General features: G+C 42.1%; 1 protein-coding gene across 1 annotated transcript in view; it reads right to left on the reverse strand.

Annotated features, from left to right (window-relative positions):
- The window catches only part of LOC144498638 (voltage-dependent L-type calcium channel subunit alpha-1C-like), a 1025631-nt gene that overhangs the window by 555524 nt on the left and 449414 nt on the right, over positions 1–20693 (reverse strand). Inside the window, exon 8 of the mRNA XM_078220060.1 lies at positions 4400–4503. Coding sequence (XP_078076186.1) covers positions 4400–4503 — 104 coding nt within the window. The remainder of the gene's footprint in view (positions 1–4399; positions 4504–20693) is intronic.

Genomic DNA, 20693 nt, shown 5'->3' on the forward strand with positions numbered 1-20693 from the left:
GCATCATTAGCCATGACCTTAGTGGGTAACCCTCGTTCACTACAAGCCAGCCCCTCAGCCGAGGGTTACCATTGAAGGCATCTTGAAGGGACCTTCAAGTGTGCCAGAATGAATGCGTTGTGTACACTCTCAAGGTAGCATGCACTGACAAGCATGATGTTCAGCTGGTGTCACACACAAGCTAGATGTTCAGGGAGTGGAACCCCTTCCTGTTGATGAAGGGTACCCCCTGCTGAGACGATGCTCGCATGTGTGCCATCGATCGTTCCCTAGACCTGGGGCATCCTAGCAATGCCACTAAATCCTGCAGCCTGGGCATCCAGGTTGGCCTGGTCCCGGTTGAAGGAGATATAGTCTGATACCTGGGCATTTGTCACCTCACGGATGCACCTGTGCGTGGAAGATTGAGAGATACTGCAAAGGTCCATGCTCGATTTCAGGAATGAACCAGTGACAAAAAGTTTCAGGGCAGCCGTGACTTTTACAGCCACTGGAAACAGATGTGCTCCTCCATCTACTGGTGCCAGGTGTGCAAGTACCTGACACAAGTGCCGTACTGTGCATCTTCAAAGGAGGAATCGACAGCAGCACATGGTGTCCGACAACTTGTGATAAGATCAGCGCCTCCTGAAGACAGGTGGCCTATAGTGTTGCCCTGATGGTCTGCTGGCACTTGAGCCTCTGAGGCAGCCCCTTGATTTCACAGGATCAGCTACTGTGGTGCAGGGTCAGGCCTGGGCTGACCCTGGCGCTCTTGCCACTTCTTCTATGCCTTGGTGGCAGTCATCAGAAATATAACAAGCTGACATGGCCACAACTGATATTCATCTCAAATTGTGAGTAGTTGGAAGAGAGTAAAAGAGAGAGAGAGAGAGTCAGCAATGTCATCCATCTTTTGACACTCCCGTCCTCTCTATGCCTTTTGTGATCCAATGTTGAAGGCTGACCAACCCTCATCATTCCCGACGCCCTAGTGCTACGTTAGAGCAGTTGCTGTCCACATCAGCGAGCTTGCACACTTACGGACACTACCCTATGGCCCTTCATCTGGCTGCATGGACTCTAGATTATATCCACAGGCATGCACTATTACCAGAACATGATACTTACCATAATTGATTAAATGAAGGGAAGGATGATGCCACAACACGTTAACCGACAGTATGAGCCCACTCTTCGAGATTAGTCAGAATTGATTATGAATTTGGAGCATCTAACAAGATGTGGTTTCAACGTTAGGTCTGTTATTAGTGTAACTGTCTCTGTATAGGCGCCTTCACGTACCATTTGGTCGAGCATGCAGCTGATCTACCATTGAATCCTCTATGCTGGGTGCTATGGCGTTCCGATTTGAATTGAAAAAAGTAGTGGGGAATGATTGTTTCCCAAAAAAACCTTTTTAATGAGGTTACCATTTGATCAAGGAGGGGGCTCTGTTCCCTTAAATTGTACTCCTGTCATTACCAGAAGACTATCCATCTGAGACAGACATGCACAATCCAACAAGGCCAATACTGCATCTGGAATCTCCAATTTATATTTTATTAGTCCATTATGGCCCTTATCGAATTCCATGGTATGTTCCTCCATACACTGATTTTCTTGTCTTTTAATCCTGTCAAAATACCCTCTATTTACCATCTCACTGTTTAGCAGAAATAGTTTTCTTCTATTAACAATGTGAAAATCATTGAAAATGGTGAACAGCTCAATTTAATTTCCTCTTAATATTCTCCTTTCTAATAAATAAGCCCAATATAACTTATAGTTTTTCCTCAAAATCATGTTTTTAAAAATTCTTTCATGGGTCATTGGTCAGTGGCACTGGCCAAACCAGCATTTGTTGCCCATCCCTAATTGCCCTTCAACTATTGTTCGCTAGGCCAGAGGGCAGTTAAGATTCAACCACAGTACTAGGGGGATCAGTACTCTGGAATCATATGTAAACCAGAACAGATAAGGGATGGTAGATTTCCTTCCCTCAAGGGTATTAGTGAACCTGATGTGTTTTGACAATAGATGATAGTTTCATAGTCACCATTACTGAGACTAGCTTTCAATTCAGAATTATTAATTGAGTTTTAAATTCCACCAGCTACCATGGGATTTGAAACCATGTCCCCAGAGTCTAGGCCCCTGCATTATTTCTCCAGTGATATTGCCATTATGTTACCATCTTCCCCGAAATCCACATGTCCTTGGTATCACATTAGTGAATCTCTGCTCTCTCTGTATTGGGGTCGGTTAGCTCAGTTGGCTGGATGGCTGGTTTGTGATGCAGAACAATGCCAACAGTGTGGGTTCAATTCTTGTACTGGCTGAGGTTGGTCATGGAGGCCCATCATCTCAACCTTGTCCCTTACCTAAGGAGTGATGATCCTCAGGTAAAATCACCACCAGTCAGCTCTCCCCTTTGAATTTATAGTCATCTGGGACTCTGGCGACCTTACTTTACCATATTGTTCACACCTTTCAAAACGTAAGGCACCGATATTCTAACTGTGACCTAACCAAAGGTGTTTATAAGTTTATCTATTTGTTCTTATGTTCTAGTCCTTTCTTGATAAAATTTAAAGTCTGTGCTTTTCTCCCCAAAGCTTTGTCAACTTGTCTTTCCACTTTGAATGATTTGGATTTCTGAACCTCTAAGTCTCTCTGCTCCTTTAAAACGTATTTAGTCTATATTTATATTTAGACTATATTTATCCTTCTTGCTTTTTGTAGAGAATAGTATGACACATAAGGAGGCCATTCAAGCCTTCAGATAAACACCGGAGAGCAACGTAGTTAGTTTCACTCCTCATATCTGTTTCTTTTTCCCCTTCAAAAGTGACTTTTCTGTCTCAATCATCTTATTCAGGCAGTGCACCCCAAATCTTAATCAATAGTTGCATTAAAAAGTTTTTCTTCATGATGCCTCTGGTTTTTTTCTGAACCATCTTAAATCCATGTTCTCTGGGGGTTATTAAATAACCCATTTTTCTTTGTTCATTCTATATAAAATCTCATGATTTTAAGCATTTCTTATGTGAAGGTTCCTTGATACCAGCTTAGGGTTCCTTGAAACCACCTTAGACTCTAAAACTTAGAGTACTGATCCCCCTAGTACTGTGGTCACCTTTCAACTTTCCTCTTAACTCCTCACTTAAAGAGTTCTCTGGTCTGTTAATGTAATTTTAATCCCTCAAAGCTAGAAATGTTCTGATGGATTATCATCTCCAAAGCTTTCTTCCTATAGTGTGATGCTCAGAATTAAACACAATATTCCACTTGGGGCCAAACTAGTGTTTTCTATAGGGTTGTGGCTTGTATGGAGAATTTTGTGCCTCTTACACAACACCTCCATGACACTTGCACCTTTTCTGAAATTGTAGCATTTGTTTTGTTATTTCTCTTCATTCCTCCTATCACCTCAATTATTACTCTATTGCAACTATCTACTATTTCCACTAGCCTATCTATGTCCTCTTGAAATTACCATTAATAGTATTTCAAAGTTCTATGTCATCTGCAAATTTTGAATTGTTCCTTGGGACCTTCAACATCAAGTCAGTGATGTATCATAACATAAACTGAAGAGTACAATTTTCCCTAAGCTGGTATCAAGGAACCTTCACTATCCTGTCATGTCATCTTAGTTTTGCATGTTTAATGCAACTTGAGATCAGATGTGGAAGTATCATGATGTTCTGCTTCAATAAACTAATGAACTGATTGGGTCATCTAGAAGTTGGGGATGTTAGTGTCATCTGTCTTTCTAACATATATGATAATAGGGTGACTAATTAAAACAACACTTCCCATTTATTCTTAAAGGATAATGTTGGAGCAAAAAATAGAAAAAGATGTGTTAACTGTCACAGACACTTATTATGTTCAGTAATGCAACTGAGAATCTGGCTTGCCATTAACACTAGTTTATGATCAGAAGAACAGACAATACTGGGATCACAGCATAATAGAAATAAACATGAAAAGAAAATGGTTATTACAATGTTGCTTATATCCACTGAGCACACCAAAACAAATACAAAAAAAACCTTTGATGAGAAGAGATTCAAGATATATCGATGGCCACTGATTCTATTTAGCATCACTTACCTGGGAAAATGGAATGATAATGATTGAGTTTTGCTCAGGAGTGCTCCATGGAGATAGTAACCATATTACTAGCACATGAACCACCCTGACAACTTCAATCCTGAAGCTACATCCTTCATCTCACCTAAAACCTAAAGTTATATAGGTGTCACTTATTTCTACTTGTTGATGACAAGGAGAAATTGCATGGTATCTTGCCTCGGAAAGGTGTAGGGAACAGAGAGATAACAGAGAGGGAAGGGTTTTTTTTGGGGGGGGGGGGGTTGGTGGTAGTGAATATACCAAACTGACAGCTTACCCGCTCAATACACCAAGAACCAGATTTAAAACGAAGAAGGATCCAAAGATGACCAGGCTCACAAAATAGACCCAAGGTAGCTCATAGCCCATGGCATCCTGCATCTGAAAAGATGAAGGAAGGTTAACAGAGAGAAAAGAGTTAACAGATCAAATGCTAGAAGAACAAAGAGATTAAAGGCTCATGGAAAATACTGTACTTTTAGACACACACTGAAATTTAAAGACACACATCTCATATACAGATGTAAAAAGAACATGATACAACTTCATGCAAATCATATATTTTAATTTAACAGATATATTCCTATCATTACATGTAGCATTCCTATTTATATTTATATTATTGATACAGTGCCCTATCTGATAGAAATAGCTCAAATGTATTTCACGTCATGAACTATTTTTCAAACTGCAATAGCAATTGTTATGTGAATAATTAATAATAATGTTACTCAGGTGATAATATTTATCATGCAGGTCCTCTAAGTATTTTTCTTTCCTCTCAGCCCATTGATCTGCATTTACTACTGAAACACAAATCTGTTTTTTTTTTGTTTTTAATGGACCAAACTTTTTGCATGGCAGGGTTTCCCACCCAGCCACCAAAAAGGCTGGTGGATCACAACAGCCCCATACGCATGTAATGCTCTGGGGAATGTTAATTGGCTAGAGGCAGGATTTCGTCTCCTCAATCAGGAGGAAGTCTGACTTCAAAGAGCTGTTGGCCAACCAGAACCAGGTAAGTCTGGAATCTTTCAGCAGGAATGGAAGAGAATACCCAAAGGGGCAGGAGGAAGGGGAAGACTTTGGAGATGGGGGGGCATCAATATGGAAAGGGGGCCATTCTTGTCTGTCTGAGGTCCAAACAGGCTTATTGGTCTGGCATTCCCTCCACACAGCCCCAACCCTGAAATAAAGTGGCCTTTAACTGGCTGATAGTTGAACACTAATGCAATTGGGCTTATGGCATGCAGGCTACCCTCAGCCTGATCCATCCATAAAATTGAGGATTGGTTGGGGGTGGGTAAGTAGGCAGTAGGAAGGCTACCCAGTGAATCTTATGGACCTCCAAACCGACCAGTGGGGCCTGTAAAATTCTATCCTGTGTTTCAGTTGAGTGGCAATCTCCAGCATAAATTCCCAACTTTTCCGTGTGAATTACTGATGTTCCATTTTTTGATTTGTTAGCTTATAAATCAAGATGTTAAAAAATATGTAGTGCACTATGAAAATACTGGGGGAAATATTCACACATACTTTTATATTTTATGGAGCAATTTTTCTCCAGAAATCATCACACGAACAGTTAAAAAACACTTGAAATTTACTTTAGCACCTGCCTCATCCTTAATTTGTTCTTTTTTAATATTCTGAACAAAATTTATTGAACAACATAAACTAGTCATTTCTATCATTAAAATATATTAATTTGTACTAATTTAAAAATCAAGCAATAAAATTAAAACATTAAAAAAAAGTTCAACTATTTTTCTGTGATATCTTATTATGTTTGTAGTACTTGTTGCAGGGTAAAAGGATAGAAAATGATAGCACATGTGTTTTGGGTGAAGTAACAGAACAGGTTTATTAGGTAGCTGTTTATTCCATAGTGGCTCAATCTAGACTGAGTAAAGCCCACGAAGTAGCCGATAAAGTCACAGACTGACTATGTAACCAAACCCTTAAAAGGGACCACGCAACACATAATAAATCTAATATATAACATCCCACCCCCTCTACCTTTTTCTCTCCAGCTCCTTTCTAAGGTCCCATAACAATGAATAACTAGGATATCCTTACATTGTCATCAGAAATGTAATGTGATAGAAACATAGAAACACAGAAATATAGGAGCAGGAAGAGGCCATTCAGCCCTTCGAGCCTGCTCCACCATCTATTATGAATATGGCTAATCATCCAATTCAATAGCCTGATCTCACCTTCCCCCCAAATCCTTTGGTCCTCTTCACCCCAAGTGCTATAATTAACTGCTTCTTGAAAACATACAGAAAGAAATTGAGGCCAAAACATTATAGCAGCGAATTCCATAGGCTGACCACTCTATGGGTGAAGAAATTTCACCTCAACTCTGCCCTAAATGGTCTACTCCGTATCCTCAGACTGTGACCCTTGATTCTGGACACCTGCATAATCAGGAACATCCTTCTTGCATCTGCCCTATCAAGTCCTGTTAGAATTTTACAGGTTTCTATGAGTTCCTCCTCATTCTTCTGAATTCCATTGCATACAATCCTAACCGACTCAATCTCTCCTCATACATCAGTTCTGCCATCCCAGGAATCAGTCCAGTAAAACTTCTCTGCACTCCCTCCAGAGCAAGAACATCCTTCCTCAGATAAGGACCATAGCTGCACACAATACTCTAGGTGTAGCCTCACCAAGGTTCTGTATAATAGCAGCAAGACATCTCTCCTCCTGCACTAGAATTTGCTCTCTATGAAGGTAAACATACCATATGCCTTTTTTACTGCCAGGTGCACCTGCATGCTTGCCTTCAGTGACTGGTGTACGAGAACACCCAGGTCTCATTGCACATTCCCGTCTCCTAATTTATGGCCATTCAGATTGTAATCTGCCTTCCCATTTTTGCTACCAAAGTGGATAACCTCACATTTATCTAAATTATACTGCACCTGCCATTCATTTGCCCACTCACTCAACTTGTCCAAATCACACTGAAGGGTCTCTGCATCCTTCTCACAGTTCACCCTCCCACCCAGCGTTGTGTCATCTGCAAATTTGGAGATTTTATATTTAGTTTTCTCATCTAAATCATTAATATATATAGTAAATAGCTAGATCCCAGCACTGATCTCTGCGATACCCCACTAGTCACTGCCTGCCATTTGGAAAAAAAGCTGTTTAATCCTGTCTGGCAATCAGTTTTCAATCCATCTCAACACTCTACCCCCAACCCATGCCCTTTAATTTTACATGCTAATCTCTCGTGTGAGACTTTGTTGAAAGCCTTCTGGAAGTCCAAATAAACCACTGGCTCCCTCATCAACTCTACTAGTTACATCCGCAAAGACTTCCAGTAGATTTGTCAAGCATGATTTCCCTTTCATAAATCAGACTCTGTCTGATCCAAGTGTTTTGCTATTAAATCTTGATAATGGATTCTAGAATTTTCTCCAATACCGACGTCAGGCTTACTGGTCTACAATTCCGTTTTCTCTCAACTTCCCTGTGTATATAGTGGGGTTATATTAGCTACCCTCCAATCTTAGGAACTGTTCCAGAGACTTCAATCCCGGGCCTGCTAATTAAATGGAAATACTGATTTTCATATTGTAATCAGCTCCGCACCAATTTCCGGTGCAGTGCTGATTACGCTGGAAATCTTAGGCTGGGAGACGTGCAAAAGCCATGGCACCCAGCAGGAAGCCTGCAAAACGGCCTCCACTGATGTCTCCCAGCCCGCTTGTTGGATTATGTGTCAAAGTTTTGGGAGAGATTAGTAGAGCTGGTGAGTTGGCGAGGCAGAATTTAAAAGTGCCACAGCATGTGATGAAAAGAGAAGCAGATAAGAGATTGAAAATATGTGATTTTCTTAGTAGAGAGAACATATTAGTATTATTACCAGTGGTGGGTGACCCATTAAGAGCAAGGAAATTAAATGAGGTGAATCATTTGATAAGAACGCCAGATAGAAGAAAAACTCAAGAGTGTGTCATGTGAATATGCTAAAACGATATTCTGATAGGGAAGGAAAGCAGAAGGAAGTAGAATGAAGAAACAATTCCAGCTGATTCTGAATTTGATGTTCCTCAAATTAGATTGGACAATGAGGAAACAATCAAAAATTGGGACCAATTACTGAGTTATCTTCTGAAGGAGAATCAAAATGACAGGAGAGAGTTATTACAATCACATAAAGCTATTTTTGGGAACAAACTGGGAAGTACCAAACTAATTGTGCATGATGTAGATGTAGGAAACGCTGTTCCAATTAAACAACATCTGTGTAGACTCAATCCACTAAAGTTGGCACAGATTCAAAAGGATATTGAAAGCATGCTTAAGAATGATATCAATGAAATGAGTTGCAGCGAGTGCTGCTCACCCATAGTGATGGTACCAAAACCAGATGGTACACAACAATTATGTGTGGACTATAGAAAAGTCAATGCGGTTACGAAGTCAGATTCGTATCCTATTCCTTGATTGGAAGATTGTATTGAAAAGGTGGTACAAGCAAACGTCATTTCTAAACTCGATTTGCTTAAACAATATTGGCAAATACTGTTTTCAGAAAAGGCAAAGGAAGTTTCAGCTTTCATGATGCCAAATGGTCTGTATCAGTTTAAAGTCATGCCATCAGGAATGAAAAATGCATCAGCAACATTTAAAGACTAACCAATAATGTCATTTCTGGACTAAATAATTGTTCAGTGTACATAGAATATCTAGTCGTTTTCAATCAGATGTGGAAGGAACATTTAGAACATTTAAAGGAATTATTCGTTTGACTACAGCAAATGGGCTTGGTGGTAGACTTGGCAAAAAGTGAATTCACAATAACCCAAATCACCTTCTTAGGACACACAATTGGACATAGACAAATGGTCCCACGGAATGTGAAAATGACAGTTATTGGGGAATTCCCAATACTGCCAACAAGAGAAGTGTTGAGATTCCTGGCCATGAGTGGTCTTGACAGGGAATTTGTGCCAAATTGTAGCAGTGTGGTTGCTCCACTGACTGAACTGCCATAAAAGCACAGAAAATTTCAGTGGATGTCTGAAGTCAGGAGGTATTTGACAATCTGAAACTTTGTTAATTATCAACCCAGTTTGGGCGCCACTGAATTATGCAAAGCAATTCAAGGGGGCCAATGATGTAAGTGATCTGGACGTTGGTGCTGTATTATTACACGAGGACAACAAAAGGATAGAAAGACATTGATTAATTTTCCAGAAAAGTAAATGTTTATCAAAAGAAATGTTTGACCATTGAGATAGAGAGATATTGGGCCCGATTTTACCATTTTGTTTCTAAGTGCTGGGCAGATTTGAATCTGGGAGTGTTTCCGATCCAACTTTTAGACCCATTCCCCCGCGCCCCCATACACATTCTGCCTGAAAAAAAATCAGTGATTCCGAATTGCTCTGCAGAAGCCTGTGGACGGGGCTGATCACGCCCGAAATCCTGCTGCTCCGGTCGGAGCGTTCAACTGCGCATGTGCAGTAAAAAAACTAGAAAAACGCTCTCCTGCCACATCGCTCTTGGGCTGGATAATGCCTCCCCCTGGCCCACACAGACATTGCCCTATCCCCACAACATTAATGACACCCTTATCCCCCCAACTCCCCACTATCCAGACCGATCACGGCACTCTGCCCCCTTTCCCCCCCACCAATCGCATGCAGAGTGGCAGTGGAGCCCCCTTCCCATCACCGATCGCACGTACAGTGGCAGCGGACCACCCCTGCCTCCCACCCTCCTTGTAGCCCCACCAGAGTGCCATCTGACCCGCCCCCCCCACACCAGAGAGCTATCTGACCCGCCTCCTCCCCCCACCACAGAGCGATCTGACTCCCCTCCCTCCCCCCCACAAGAGAGCCATCTGACCCGCCTCCCTCCCCCCCACCAGAGCGACCTGACCCACCTCCCTACCCCCCCCACCAGAGAGCGATCTGACCCGCCTCCCTCCTCCCTGACTAGACAGCCATCTGACCTGCCTTCCTCCCCCCCACCAGAGTGATCTGATCCGCCTCCTCCCCCCACCACCAGAGAGCCACCTGATCTGCCTCCTCCCCCCCCGCCCCCCCCCCCCCCCACCAGAGAGCAATCTGACCCGCCTCCCTACCCCCCAAACACCGATCTGAGTCAGAGAAGCTCTGAACTTACCTCCTCAGAAGCTGGAGCACCCGAATTGGACCTTTGCGGACCATGTTTGTTTTGTGCCGAATCTGGATGGGCGAACGCGGTGGTAAAGAGGGAAGTGCTGGTAAAGTTGGGCATCCAGTCCATTAATTCTATTTAAATGCATTCAAATGCATTTAAATTGCTGGCGCGCCCGTTTCGGGTGCGGTCCCAGTCGCCGCCATTTTCAGCCATTGGTAAAGGGGAAACAGCTGCGGATCGTGGCTACTGGCCTCATGCCCGACTTTACCAAGTTTTCACGCCCAACTTGATGGTAAAATCGGGCCCATTGGGTTGGGTATTGGCATTACAACATTTTAACGTTTTTGTTGCCAGCAATTCATCAGAGTCAACTGTTTACAGTGACAATAATCCATTGAAGTTTCTGGAGAAGTTTAAAAATAAAAATGCAAGACCGTTTAGATGGAGCTTATTATTACAGCCATTTAATTTGAAGATTATCCACGTGGCAGGATGAGAGAACGTGATTACAGATGCTTTACCGTGAATTTTAGGTGAAAGAAGGAGGGAACATTTGAAGCGCTATCAATTAGGCAAAAGACTACTTGTGTGCCAATACAACTGTAGGCTTTTATTCATTACAGAATTAGGAGCATATCCTAACAGATAACCGACCCGAACTGAACAAGGGGGAGGAAACAGCCACCTTTATACTAGGTGACAAGGGGAGGAGCCGGCAGGGGATGTGTCCAGGCATGACAAACACAACAACGGTGGTCCAGACAGGACAAAGGCGCAACTGTAGTCCACCATAACATTCAACACTGGAAAAGAAAGCTTGAACGGGACTATTGTTGAATTTGCATGCTTAGATGTAACAAGGTATATCATTTATAGAGTACTAATAGTTGCTTTAGAAAAATGAACCATCTTTTCATATTGATGGTTCACTTTTTAAGTGGGGAGGTGTGATGATATTGTGCTATTGATATATTTTATGTTTCTGTAGAATGTTTTAAGATTCAATATTTTCTTTTACAGGCAATTGGTGTGTCTAGAAAACATGCAGCTCAGATGCTGGACAGCAGGATTATTACTCATCTTAGCCATGTAGTGTTTATTAAGAAGGGAGTTAATGGCTGGGATTTTATGACTTCGCTTAGCCAAGGCTTGTAAGATCCCGCCCGAGGTCAATGGAGAATTTTGTTCTGCGAGCCCGCTCGCCCCAGAATCGGTAAAATTCCGGCCAATAGGTTTCTGTTTAGAGATGAAATGGTCCCCTGAAAGGAATAGTAACTCGGTTTTTGTTTGGTACACAGAGTCATGTGATGATATGGTTAATGGGAAGAGCTCAGTTTATAACAGTGAAACAGTTTTCTTACAATACCTACACTGCAGAAGGAGGCCATTTGGCCCATCTGGTCTGCACCGACTCTCTGACAGAGCATCCCACCCAGTACCCTATCCCCGAAACCCCACGTATTTATAATCCCCCTAACCTACACTGGGACACTAAGGGGTAATCTAACATGGCCAATGTACCTCACCTGCACATCTTTGGATTGTGGGAGGAAACCGAAGCACCGGGGGAAACCCACGCAAACACTGGGAGAATGTGCAAACTCCACACAGTCACCCAAAGCCGGAATTGAACCCGGGTCCCTGGTGCTGTGAGGCAGCAATGCTAACTACTGTGCCATCGTGCTGCCCTGTTTCATTTTAGAGCTCGGTGGCTGACTGGAGCTGTTTAAAGACAGAAGTCTGTTCTCTTGCTCTCCACAAAATCTCTCTAGAATCTCCAAGGTTGTTAACCCAAGTTAAAGCAAGTATATCTGTGATTGCTAACTATATTTACTGTGGGATTTAAGTCTATCAGAAGAATGTTGCTTATGTGGAACTGAAATTGTAATAGTGTGGAGATCAGAGTTATTTCTTTTCATGTTTAAAGATCATTTAATCATTAAACTGCTTCATTTTGTTAGAGTTATGCTTAAACTGTGTTATGAATAAAGCTTGTTCTGATAAAAGATCCCTAATTTGTCAGCGAAATTACTCCTGGAGCAAAGCATCCTTTCTTCACCTTTATGCCAAAATAGAAAAATTGTTGGGGTCTATTCTGGCTTCATAGTACCTAAAGGTTCTGGTCCAGGATCCTATCAGTACATACATTGGCAGCTAAGTTATTACACAGTAATTTTCATAGAGCTAATAGGAAAGACGATCCAGAGGACAAATATTCTGCACTGGATGCCTGCAATCTTCAGGAATCTGATTGTCCTTGACCTTAGAGGTACGCTCAGGGTTTGTAGCAGGTGCTTCCACCCTGGAGGGTGCAACAGTTTCTTCAGCAGAAGGTAGATTTAAATCAATAGATTTATCAGCGATCTCAGGGTCGTGGTTTCAATCACTGGTGGAATGGAAGACTGTACATCCTGAGGTAGTTCTGAAATTGATGGTGATAACACATTCATGTGTGTAGCCAATAACTGGTCTGCGGGTCTTCTCCAAGCAAACTCATCTTCCATTTGTACAGTATACAAGGTTGGTCCAGCTTGAGCCAAGACAGTTGCAGGAACCCATTTCTCATTGGTGGTATGAGTAAATCGAGAGAGGTTCTCAGCTTTCTCTTCATGAGTAGTAAAGCTGGTGAATTTTGTGTTGTTGCGATATGTCACCAAGAAACTGCTTAGACAGTGATTTAATGAACCCTTGGTCCTTGGAGTCTTTCAGTGCACGCTTCAAAGAGTGGATGAATCTTTCAGCTAAACAATTCATCGAAGGGTGGTATGGTGCTGATTTTATGTGTTGGATACCACTCTTCTTTAGATAGTCTTGAAACTCTTGCACTGTGAATTGTGGTCCATTATCACTTACAATTTGTTCTGGTTTCTCAAATCTGGCGAAAATCTCACTGAGCTTCTCAGTTTGTTCCGCGGCTGTGGATTCCATCATGACCACTTCTGGCCACTTTGAGTGGGCATCAATGACAACCACTAACATGTGCCCTTTGTATGGACCCAAGAAGTCTATGTGTAAATGTTGCCATGGCATCTTAGGCCACTTCTATGGCAGTTTAGGGACAATCGTGGTACATTCTTTACTCACACACAAATGGCAAAATCCTGCTTTTTCCTTGATTTGGGTATCAGGCTTTTGGCCACCAAAAGTAACTTATCACCAGTTCTTTCATTCTGACTATACCTGGGTGTCCTTCATGTAATTGGTCCAAATCTCTGTTTGAAGGAGTTATCACTCTCATCCGCCACAACAGGTATCCGGCCTCTACTGTCAACTCAAATTTCCTGGAAACATATGGCTTTAAATCAGGAAGCATCCCACTATCCTCCTCTTTAACAACATTTCCAGTACCTTCCCCATCACCGGCTCATTTCTTGTCTGTCATTGGACTGGAGCAGCATTTACTGGGACATTGTCTATTTATGAAAAGTAAAAGATATTGGAAACACTACGAGGCAGTATGTGTCCAGCAGGTAAAGGTAAATGTGACACTACATCTGCATTGTCATGGCTTTCCGATTGACGGTACTTAATTTAATACAAATGTGTTGATAGTATCAATGACCAAGTCTAAAGTCCACTTTCAGCGAGCAACAGAATACCTTTGAATGGCCCGAAGATGGAGGTCTGTTAACAAAGTGAAGTGATGACCATAAAGATATTGATAGAACTTTTAAGCCAAAAATAATGCTCAGTGCTTCTTTTTCCAACTATGTATAGTTTGATCCAGCACTTGTTAAGAGTTTGAAATGCAAAAGCTATTGGTTTTTCTTCCCCAGAAGGTTGTACATGTGAAACCCACACTCCAACTATGTAGGACGATTCATCATAGGTTTAGTGGAAACTTTGGCTTGAAATATACCAACACTTCTGACTTTTTCAGCAATTCTTTGGCTGTGTTGTAAGCCTTTTTGCAATCTGGTATCCATTGCCATGCTAACTTAGTGCATAAATAGTTGTGTAGTAGTTTAAGTAGGGTTGCCAAGTTTGAAATAAATTCCTATAATAGTTTATTAACCCTACGAACGATCTCATTTGTGTTACATTTGTTGGTCATGGAGCTTCCATAATAGCTTGCATTTTCTTTGGTGCTTTGTGTAAACCTTTGCTGTTAATGACATGGCCTAGATATTGGATTGATGTCTGGATGAAATAATATTTATTTTTCCTGACACTAAAACCTTGTGTCTGAAGCCGTTGTAAGGTTGTTTCAATAGTTTATAGTGGAAAAGGCCTTTATTAGTGATGTTAGTAAGCAGGTGTTGAAATTCAGCTTCAATATTAATTTACAGGCCTGCGCCAAGTCAATTTTGCTGAGCATCTGTCCTCCTCCTAGGCCAGCAAACAAGTCCTCAATCAATGGTAGTGGATATTGTTCCACACAGGGAACTGGCTTGACTGTTGTCTTGAAATTTCTGCAAATACGTACATGGCTATCCTGTTTCAGTACAGGCTCTATTGGGATTGCCCAGTCACTGATAGCAATGGGTTCTTTGATTACAAATCGCTGCAATTTTGGATATATAGCATCAGGTACCGCTGTGACCTTGAGACTCTTGGATTGATTGTTTGGTTTAACTGTTATTTGATTGCCTTTCATTGATCCCAGTGTATCTTCAAATACAATAATGTATTTCTCTAACATGGTTTGTAAATTTGTCTTCGAATCCACTAATCTGTTCACAGCATTCCAATTCAACTTTATCTTTTCAGGTCAAGAACGACTAAAGAGAGCTGATAAGTTTCCTTTGAGAACATGGTGTAGCAGCTCTGAGGTTTGCACACTTAACTCTACTTTGATGGTAATAGATACTCTGAGAGGCTCTATTTCTTCTGTGTCGGCCATCAGGGCATCTTCTGGCATTTTGATTTGATTTGATTTATTATTGTCACATTTATTGGGATACAGTGAAAAGTATTGTTTCTTATACAGACAAAACATTCAGTTCATAGAGTACAATGGAGAGAAAGAAAGGAGAGGGTAAAGAATATAGTGTAGCAGTTACACATCCCGTCAAGCTGTTCCACTACATCTACAACACTGGCATCTACCTGGCAAAGTGGAAAATCACCCAGGTATGTCACACACACAAAAGACTGGACAAATGCAACTGGGTCAATTAGAGCCCCATCAGGCCACTCTCAACCATTAGCAAAATAATGGAAGTGGTCATCAGCAGTAGTATCAAGCGGCACTTGCTTAGCAATAACCTGACCTCTGAGGCTCAGTTTGGGTTCTGCCAGGCCCACTCAATTCCTGACCTCATAAACAGTCTAGGGTAAAACAGAGAAAAAAGAGCTGAACTCCTGAGGATCAATGCCCTTGACATCAAAGCAGCATTTCAAGTGTGGCATCAAGGAGCACGAGAAAAATTTGAGTCAATGTGAATCAGTGGAAAAACTCTCTGTTGGTACAAGTTATACTGAGAACAAAGCAAGATAGTGGCGCTTATTGGAGGTCAATCAGCAATGCTCTTGGACATCAGAGTAGTGGTTGCCCAACCATCTTCAGTTACTTCGTCAATGACTTTCCTTCCATCATAAGGTCAGAAGTGTGGTTGTTCCCTGATGTTTGGACAATGTTCAGCAGCATTTGCAACTCCTCAGATACTGAGGCAGTCTATATCCAAATGCAGCAAGATCAGAACAATATCCAGGCTTGGGTTGACAAGGTGCGAGTTACATCTATGCCACACAAGGGCAGGCAATGAAAATCTTGAAGAACAGAGAAAATAAACCATCATCCCTTGACATTCAATGGCATTACCATCGCTGAATGCCACACTATTAACATTCCGGGGGTTACCATTGACCAGAAATTGAACAGGACAAGCCATATAAACACTTTGGTTACATGAGCAGGTCAGTGATTGCAGCATATAACTGACTTCCTGATTCCCCAAAGCTGTCCACCATTTACAAGGCACACAACAGAGATTATTCTCCACTTCCCTAAAGAGTGTGGCTCCAACAACAGTCAAGATATAGATCCCAGACACTCACATCTATCACCTTAAGCATTCAGTCCTTCCATCACTAATGCACTGCAGTAACTCACCAAGAATCCTACAACAGCACTTTACAAACCCGTGACCTCTACCACTTAGAAGAACAAGATCAGCAAATGCATGGGAACATCACCACCTGCAAGTTCCTCTCTTGGCTTGGGACTATATCACTGTTACTTTACTGCTGCTACTTCAAAATCCTGGAACTACCTTCCAAACAGCACTGTGGGAGCACCCACAACAGATGGACTGAAATGGTTGAAAAAAAGCAGTTCACCACCACCTTCTCAAGGGCATTTGGAATGGCCATGCTGTTAGAATGTAACCGATGACTTTGTATTGGACGTAATGTGACCAATGGTAACAAGCTGTAAGGATCAGCTGACCCAGTAAACCATGGAACCAATTACAGAATTATGTAACAGTCAGCTGACCAGCTGATTCACTATAAATAAGAACCTGTTTGGAATTGTGGGAAGCCTGGAGTGGCCCAAGGCAAGGTCCTGCTACAATAATTAGATAAATTTTGCAAAAAAGATGAGTTCTTGGAAAATTATCATAGAATCATCATAGAATCCCTACAGTGCAGAAGGAGGCCATTCGGCCCATCGAGTCTGCACCGACCACAATCCCACCCAGGCCTTACCCCCACATATTTACCCGCTAATCCCTCTAACCTACGCATCTCAGGACTCTAAGGGGCAATTTTTAACCTGGCCAATCAACCTAACCCGCACATCTTTGGACTGTGGGAGGAAACCGGAGCACCCGGAAAAAACCCACACAGACACGAGGAGAATGTGCAAACTCCACACAGACAGTGACCCGAGCCGGGAATCGAACCCGGGACCCTGGAGCTGTGAAGCAGCAGTGCTAACCACTGTGTTACCGTGCCGCCCTATTATGAAGGATGGATCATGTTTGACAGGATTAGGAGACAAGATACCCAGTCCATGGAAGAATATATTATGGATTTTGATAGGGGCCATAACAGACTAATGAAATTTGAGATTCCAGATGCAGTATTGGCCTTTAAGTTGCTGTACTGTGCATGTCTGTCACAAATGGATACTCTTTTAGTAATGACTGGAATACAATTAAGGGGAACAGAGCCCCTCTTTGATCAAATGTCAGCATCATTAAAAAGTTTTTTTGGGAAACAATCCTTCCCGTCACCTTGTTCAATACAGACCGGAATGCCATAGTGCCCAGGAAGGAGGAGTCAATGATGACTCAACCGCATGCCAGACCAAATGGTGCATGAAGGCCATTAAACAGAGACAGTTACGCTAATAACAGACCTAGTGTTGAAAACAGTTATAACCGATTTGAAAATGGAGAAAGATGACGCACATGGGAAACTGGTAAAAGATGTTTAAGTCGAAGGAATGCGAGAGGGATTGTGAATCGCTGTTTCCAATGTGATTTCCCCATACCACTACATTGCAAACTGCCCGAAAAGAAATCATATCTTTGAAACCACATGTGACACAGAATATGTAGAAACTGACAGTGACAAGGATAAGGACCAGGAAGACATTGTTTTGGTGGCAGAAAAGTTGAGTCCCATAATGAGTGTCCTGATGATAGACTCTTTCAACTGTGATGTTTTAGATAGTGGATGTACGTCCACTGTCTGCGGCCAAGATTGGCTAAATTGTTATTTAGAGTCACTTGATCATAAAGATCGAAAGAAAGGAAAAGAACATGACAGTTCCACCTGCTTTAGATTTGGAGATGACAACACTTTAACATCTTCCAAAAGGGTTATACTTACCTGTAGGATTGTGGGAATCAGTTTATTTAGAAGTACAGATGTAGTTTCCAGTGGTATACCTTTGTTGTTAAGCAGGTCTGCGATGAAGGAAGCTCGGATGACCATCGATTTGAAACAGGATAAAGCTGTGGTATTTGGGAAAACTGTGGACCCACATTTTACAAGATCTGGCCTTTATTGTCTTCCTTTAAGTGAACCGAAATTATCAGACCAAAGGATTCATGATGCATTAGTGTCGCTAACAGACAACAGCATGATGGACAAAAAGATTATTCTGAAACGCCATAAGCAGTTTGGTCATCCAGTATCACAGAGAATGAGAGCACTGCTGCAAGATGCAGCTGTGCTGGACAAAGGATATAATGATCTCATAGAACAAATATCAGCCCAGTGTGAAATTTGCATAAAATATAGAAGGACATCCCCACGTCCAGTTGCGAGTCTGCCATTAGCATGAGATTTCAATGATGTAGTGGTGATGGATCTAAAGATATGGGACAAGGAAAAAGGCATCTATCTATTGCACTTCATGCACTTCTTAGCATATCCACGGTGACTCACAGCAAAGACCATTTTAGATAAAATTATGACCCACTGGATTGGAACAGGATTGGGGGCACCATCTAAATTTTTGACGGACAATGGGGGTGAATTCGCAGATGATGAGTTTCAAGATATGTGTCAAAATTTAAATATTGTAATAATGCACACTGCGGCAGAGAGCCCATTCAGCAATGGCCTCTGTGAAAGGAATCACGCGGTTATAGATGACATGATGCATAAAATTTTGGCGGATCAACCGAGCTGTAAATTGCAGGTTGCATTAGCATGGGCAGTGCACACGAAAAATTCTTTACAGGTGGTGGGGGGATATAGTCCATACCAGTTGGTATATGGGAGGAATCCAAAGTTGCCGTCAGTATTAACAGATGCTCCCTTGGTGCTAGAAGGGACAAGCATTAGCTCCATGTTTTCTGTACACCTAAACGCTATGCATGTAGGGAGAAAGGCCTTCATTAAGGCTGAGGTTTAAGAAGGGCCCTAAAACATTGCATAAGACCATTGGGGGTATACTTTGAGAAAGGGGATAGGGTCTATTATAAAAGAGAGGGCAAAAAAGAGTGGAAAGGTGATAGGAACAGATGGCAAGGTAGTTATATTACAACACGGTAACCAGACAATTTGAGCCCACTCTTCGAGAGTAGTGGGAATAGGGTATGAATTTGGAGTACCTGAGCAAGATGCAGAAGGGTAGGAGGCACCTTGTACCTCACATGCACATACCCTGAGCTATTATGAAGATCAGTCAACTATAGACGAGAGAGATTCTAATGATCAACAAAGTACCAGTGAAGCAGGAGATGAAGCTGCTACTTCAAAGGTTCAGCTACACAAAGTAGGCATAGAGATATCATACATAGCAGAAGGGTCAAGCGAGTGGAGTTTTGCCACTATAATTGGGAAAGCAGGAAAGGCCTCAGGAAAGTACAAACACTGGCTCAACATCCAATAGCAAGGGCAAGAAGCCAAAGTTATAGATTGGAAAAATGAGGTGGACAGATGGAAACAAAAAAAGTGAGATCTAAGTCCTGAGGATGAGACAGTAACCATTCGTGAACCCAGGAAAAAGTCACGAATCTGTGACCAAAGTTGTGTCAACAGAGAACAGTAGTCTGAGAGTAGCAGCCCTGACAGAAACAGACACGGCAGTAGAGGCCGGAGTTTAACGAGGAAGGCGAGGAATCAAACCAATGATAGGAATAGGAATAGAAGCCCCCATGATAAGGAAGTATTGATAGCTGCAAACAAAATGGAGCTTGCGGTAGTATGAGAGGCCAAACAGAGAGAGATGGACAGTTGGAAAGAGCTTGGGGTGTACACCGAGGTACCAGACGAAGGGCAGCCTGCTTTGTCCCATAGGTGGGTTTGCACAGAGAAAGTTTTGCAAGATGGGACGTATAAAGCTAAAGCCAGATAAGTAGCCCATGGGTATGAGGAACATTTGGATGGGAGAGGCATTAAGGTTGATTCACTCACAGCAAGGAAAGTATTCACTCACAGCAAGGAAAGTGACACTGAATTTTTTTTTCGCTGTTCTCGCATCTAATAATTGGATGTGTAAATCAATAGGTATCAAAGCATCATTTCTGCAAGGTGAAACATTTCAGAGAAGTTTTTTTGAGGCCACCCAAAGAAGCAGGTAATACACAGAGGCATTTGTGGAAATTGAATATGTAGAAGCGCTGGAAAGAGTCCAAAGGAGATTTACCAGGATGCTGCCTGGTTTGCAGGGTTGGTCTTATGGGGAAAGGTTGAGGGAGCTGGGGCTGTTCTCTCTGGAGCGGAGGAGATTGAGGGGAGACTTAATAGAGGTTTATAAAATGATGAAGGGGATAGATAGAGTGAACGTCCTTGGGTGGATGGAGCTAGTACAAGGGGGCATAACTATAGGGATCATGGTGGGAGATAAAGGAAGGATGTCCAAGGTAGGTTGTTTACTCAGAGAGTGGTTGGGGTGTGGAATGGACTGCCTGCAGTGATAGTGGAGTCAAACACTTTAGGAACATTTAAGCGGTTATTGGATAGGCACATGGAGCACACCAGGTTGATAGGGAGTGGGATAGCTTGATCTTGGTTTC

This window comes from Mustelus asterias, chromosome 9, assembly GCF_964213995.1.
Source record: "Mustelus asterias chromosome 9, sMusAst1.hap1.1, whole genome shotgun sequence".
NCBI lineage: Eukaryota > Metazoa > Chordata > Chondrichthyes > Carcharhiniformes > Triakidae > Mustelus > Mustelus asterias.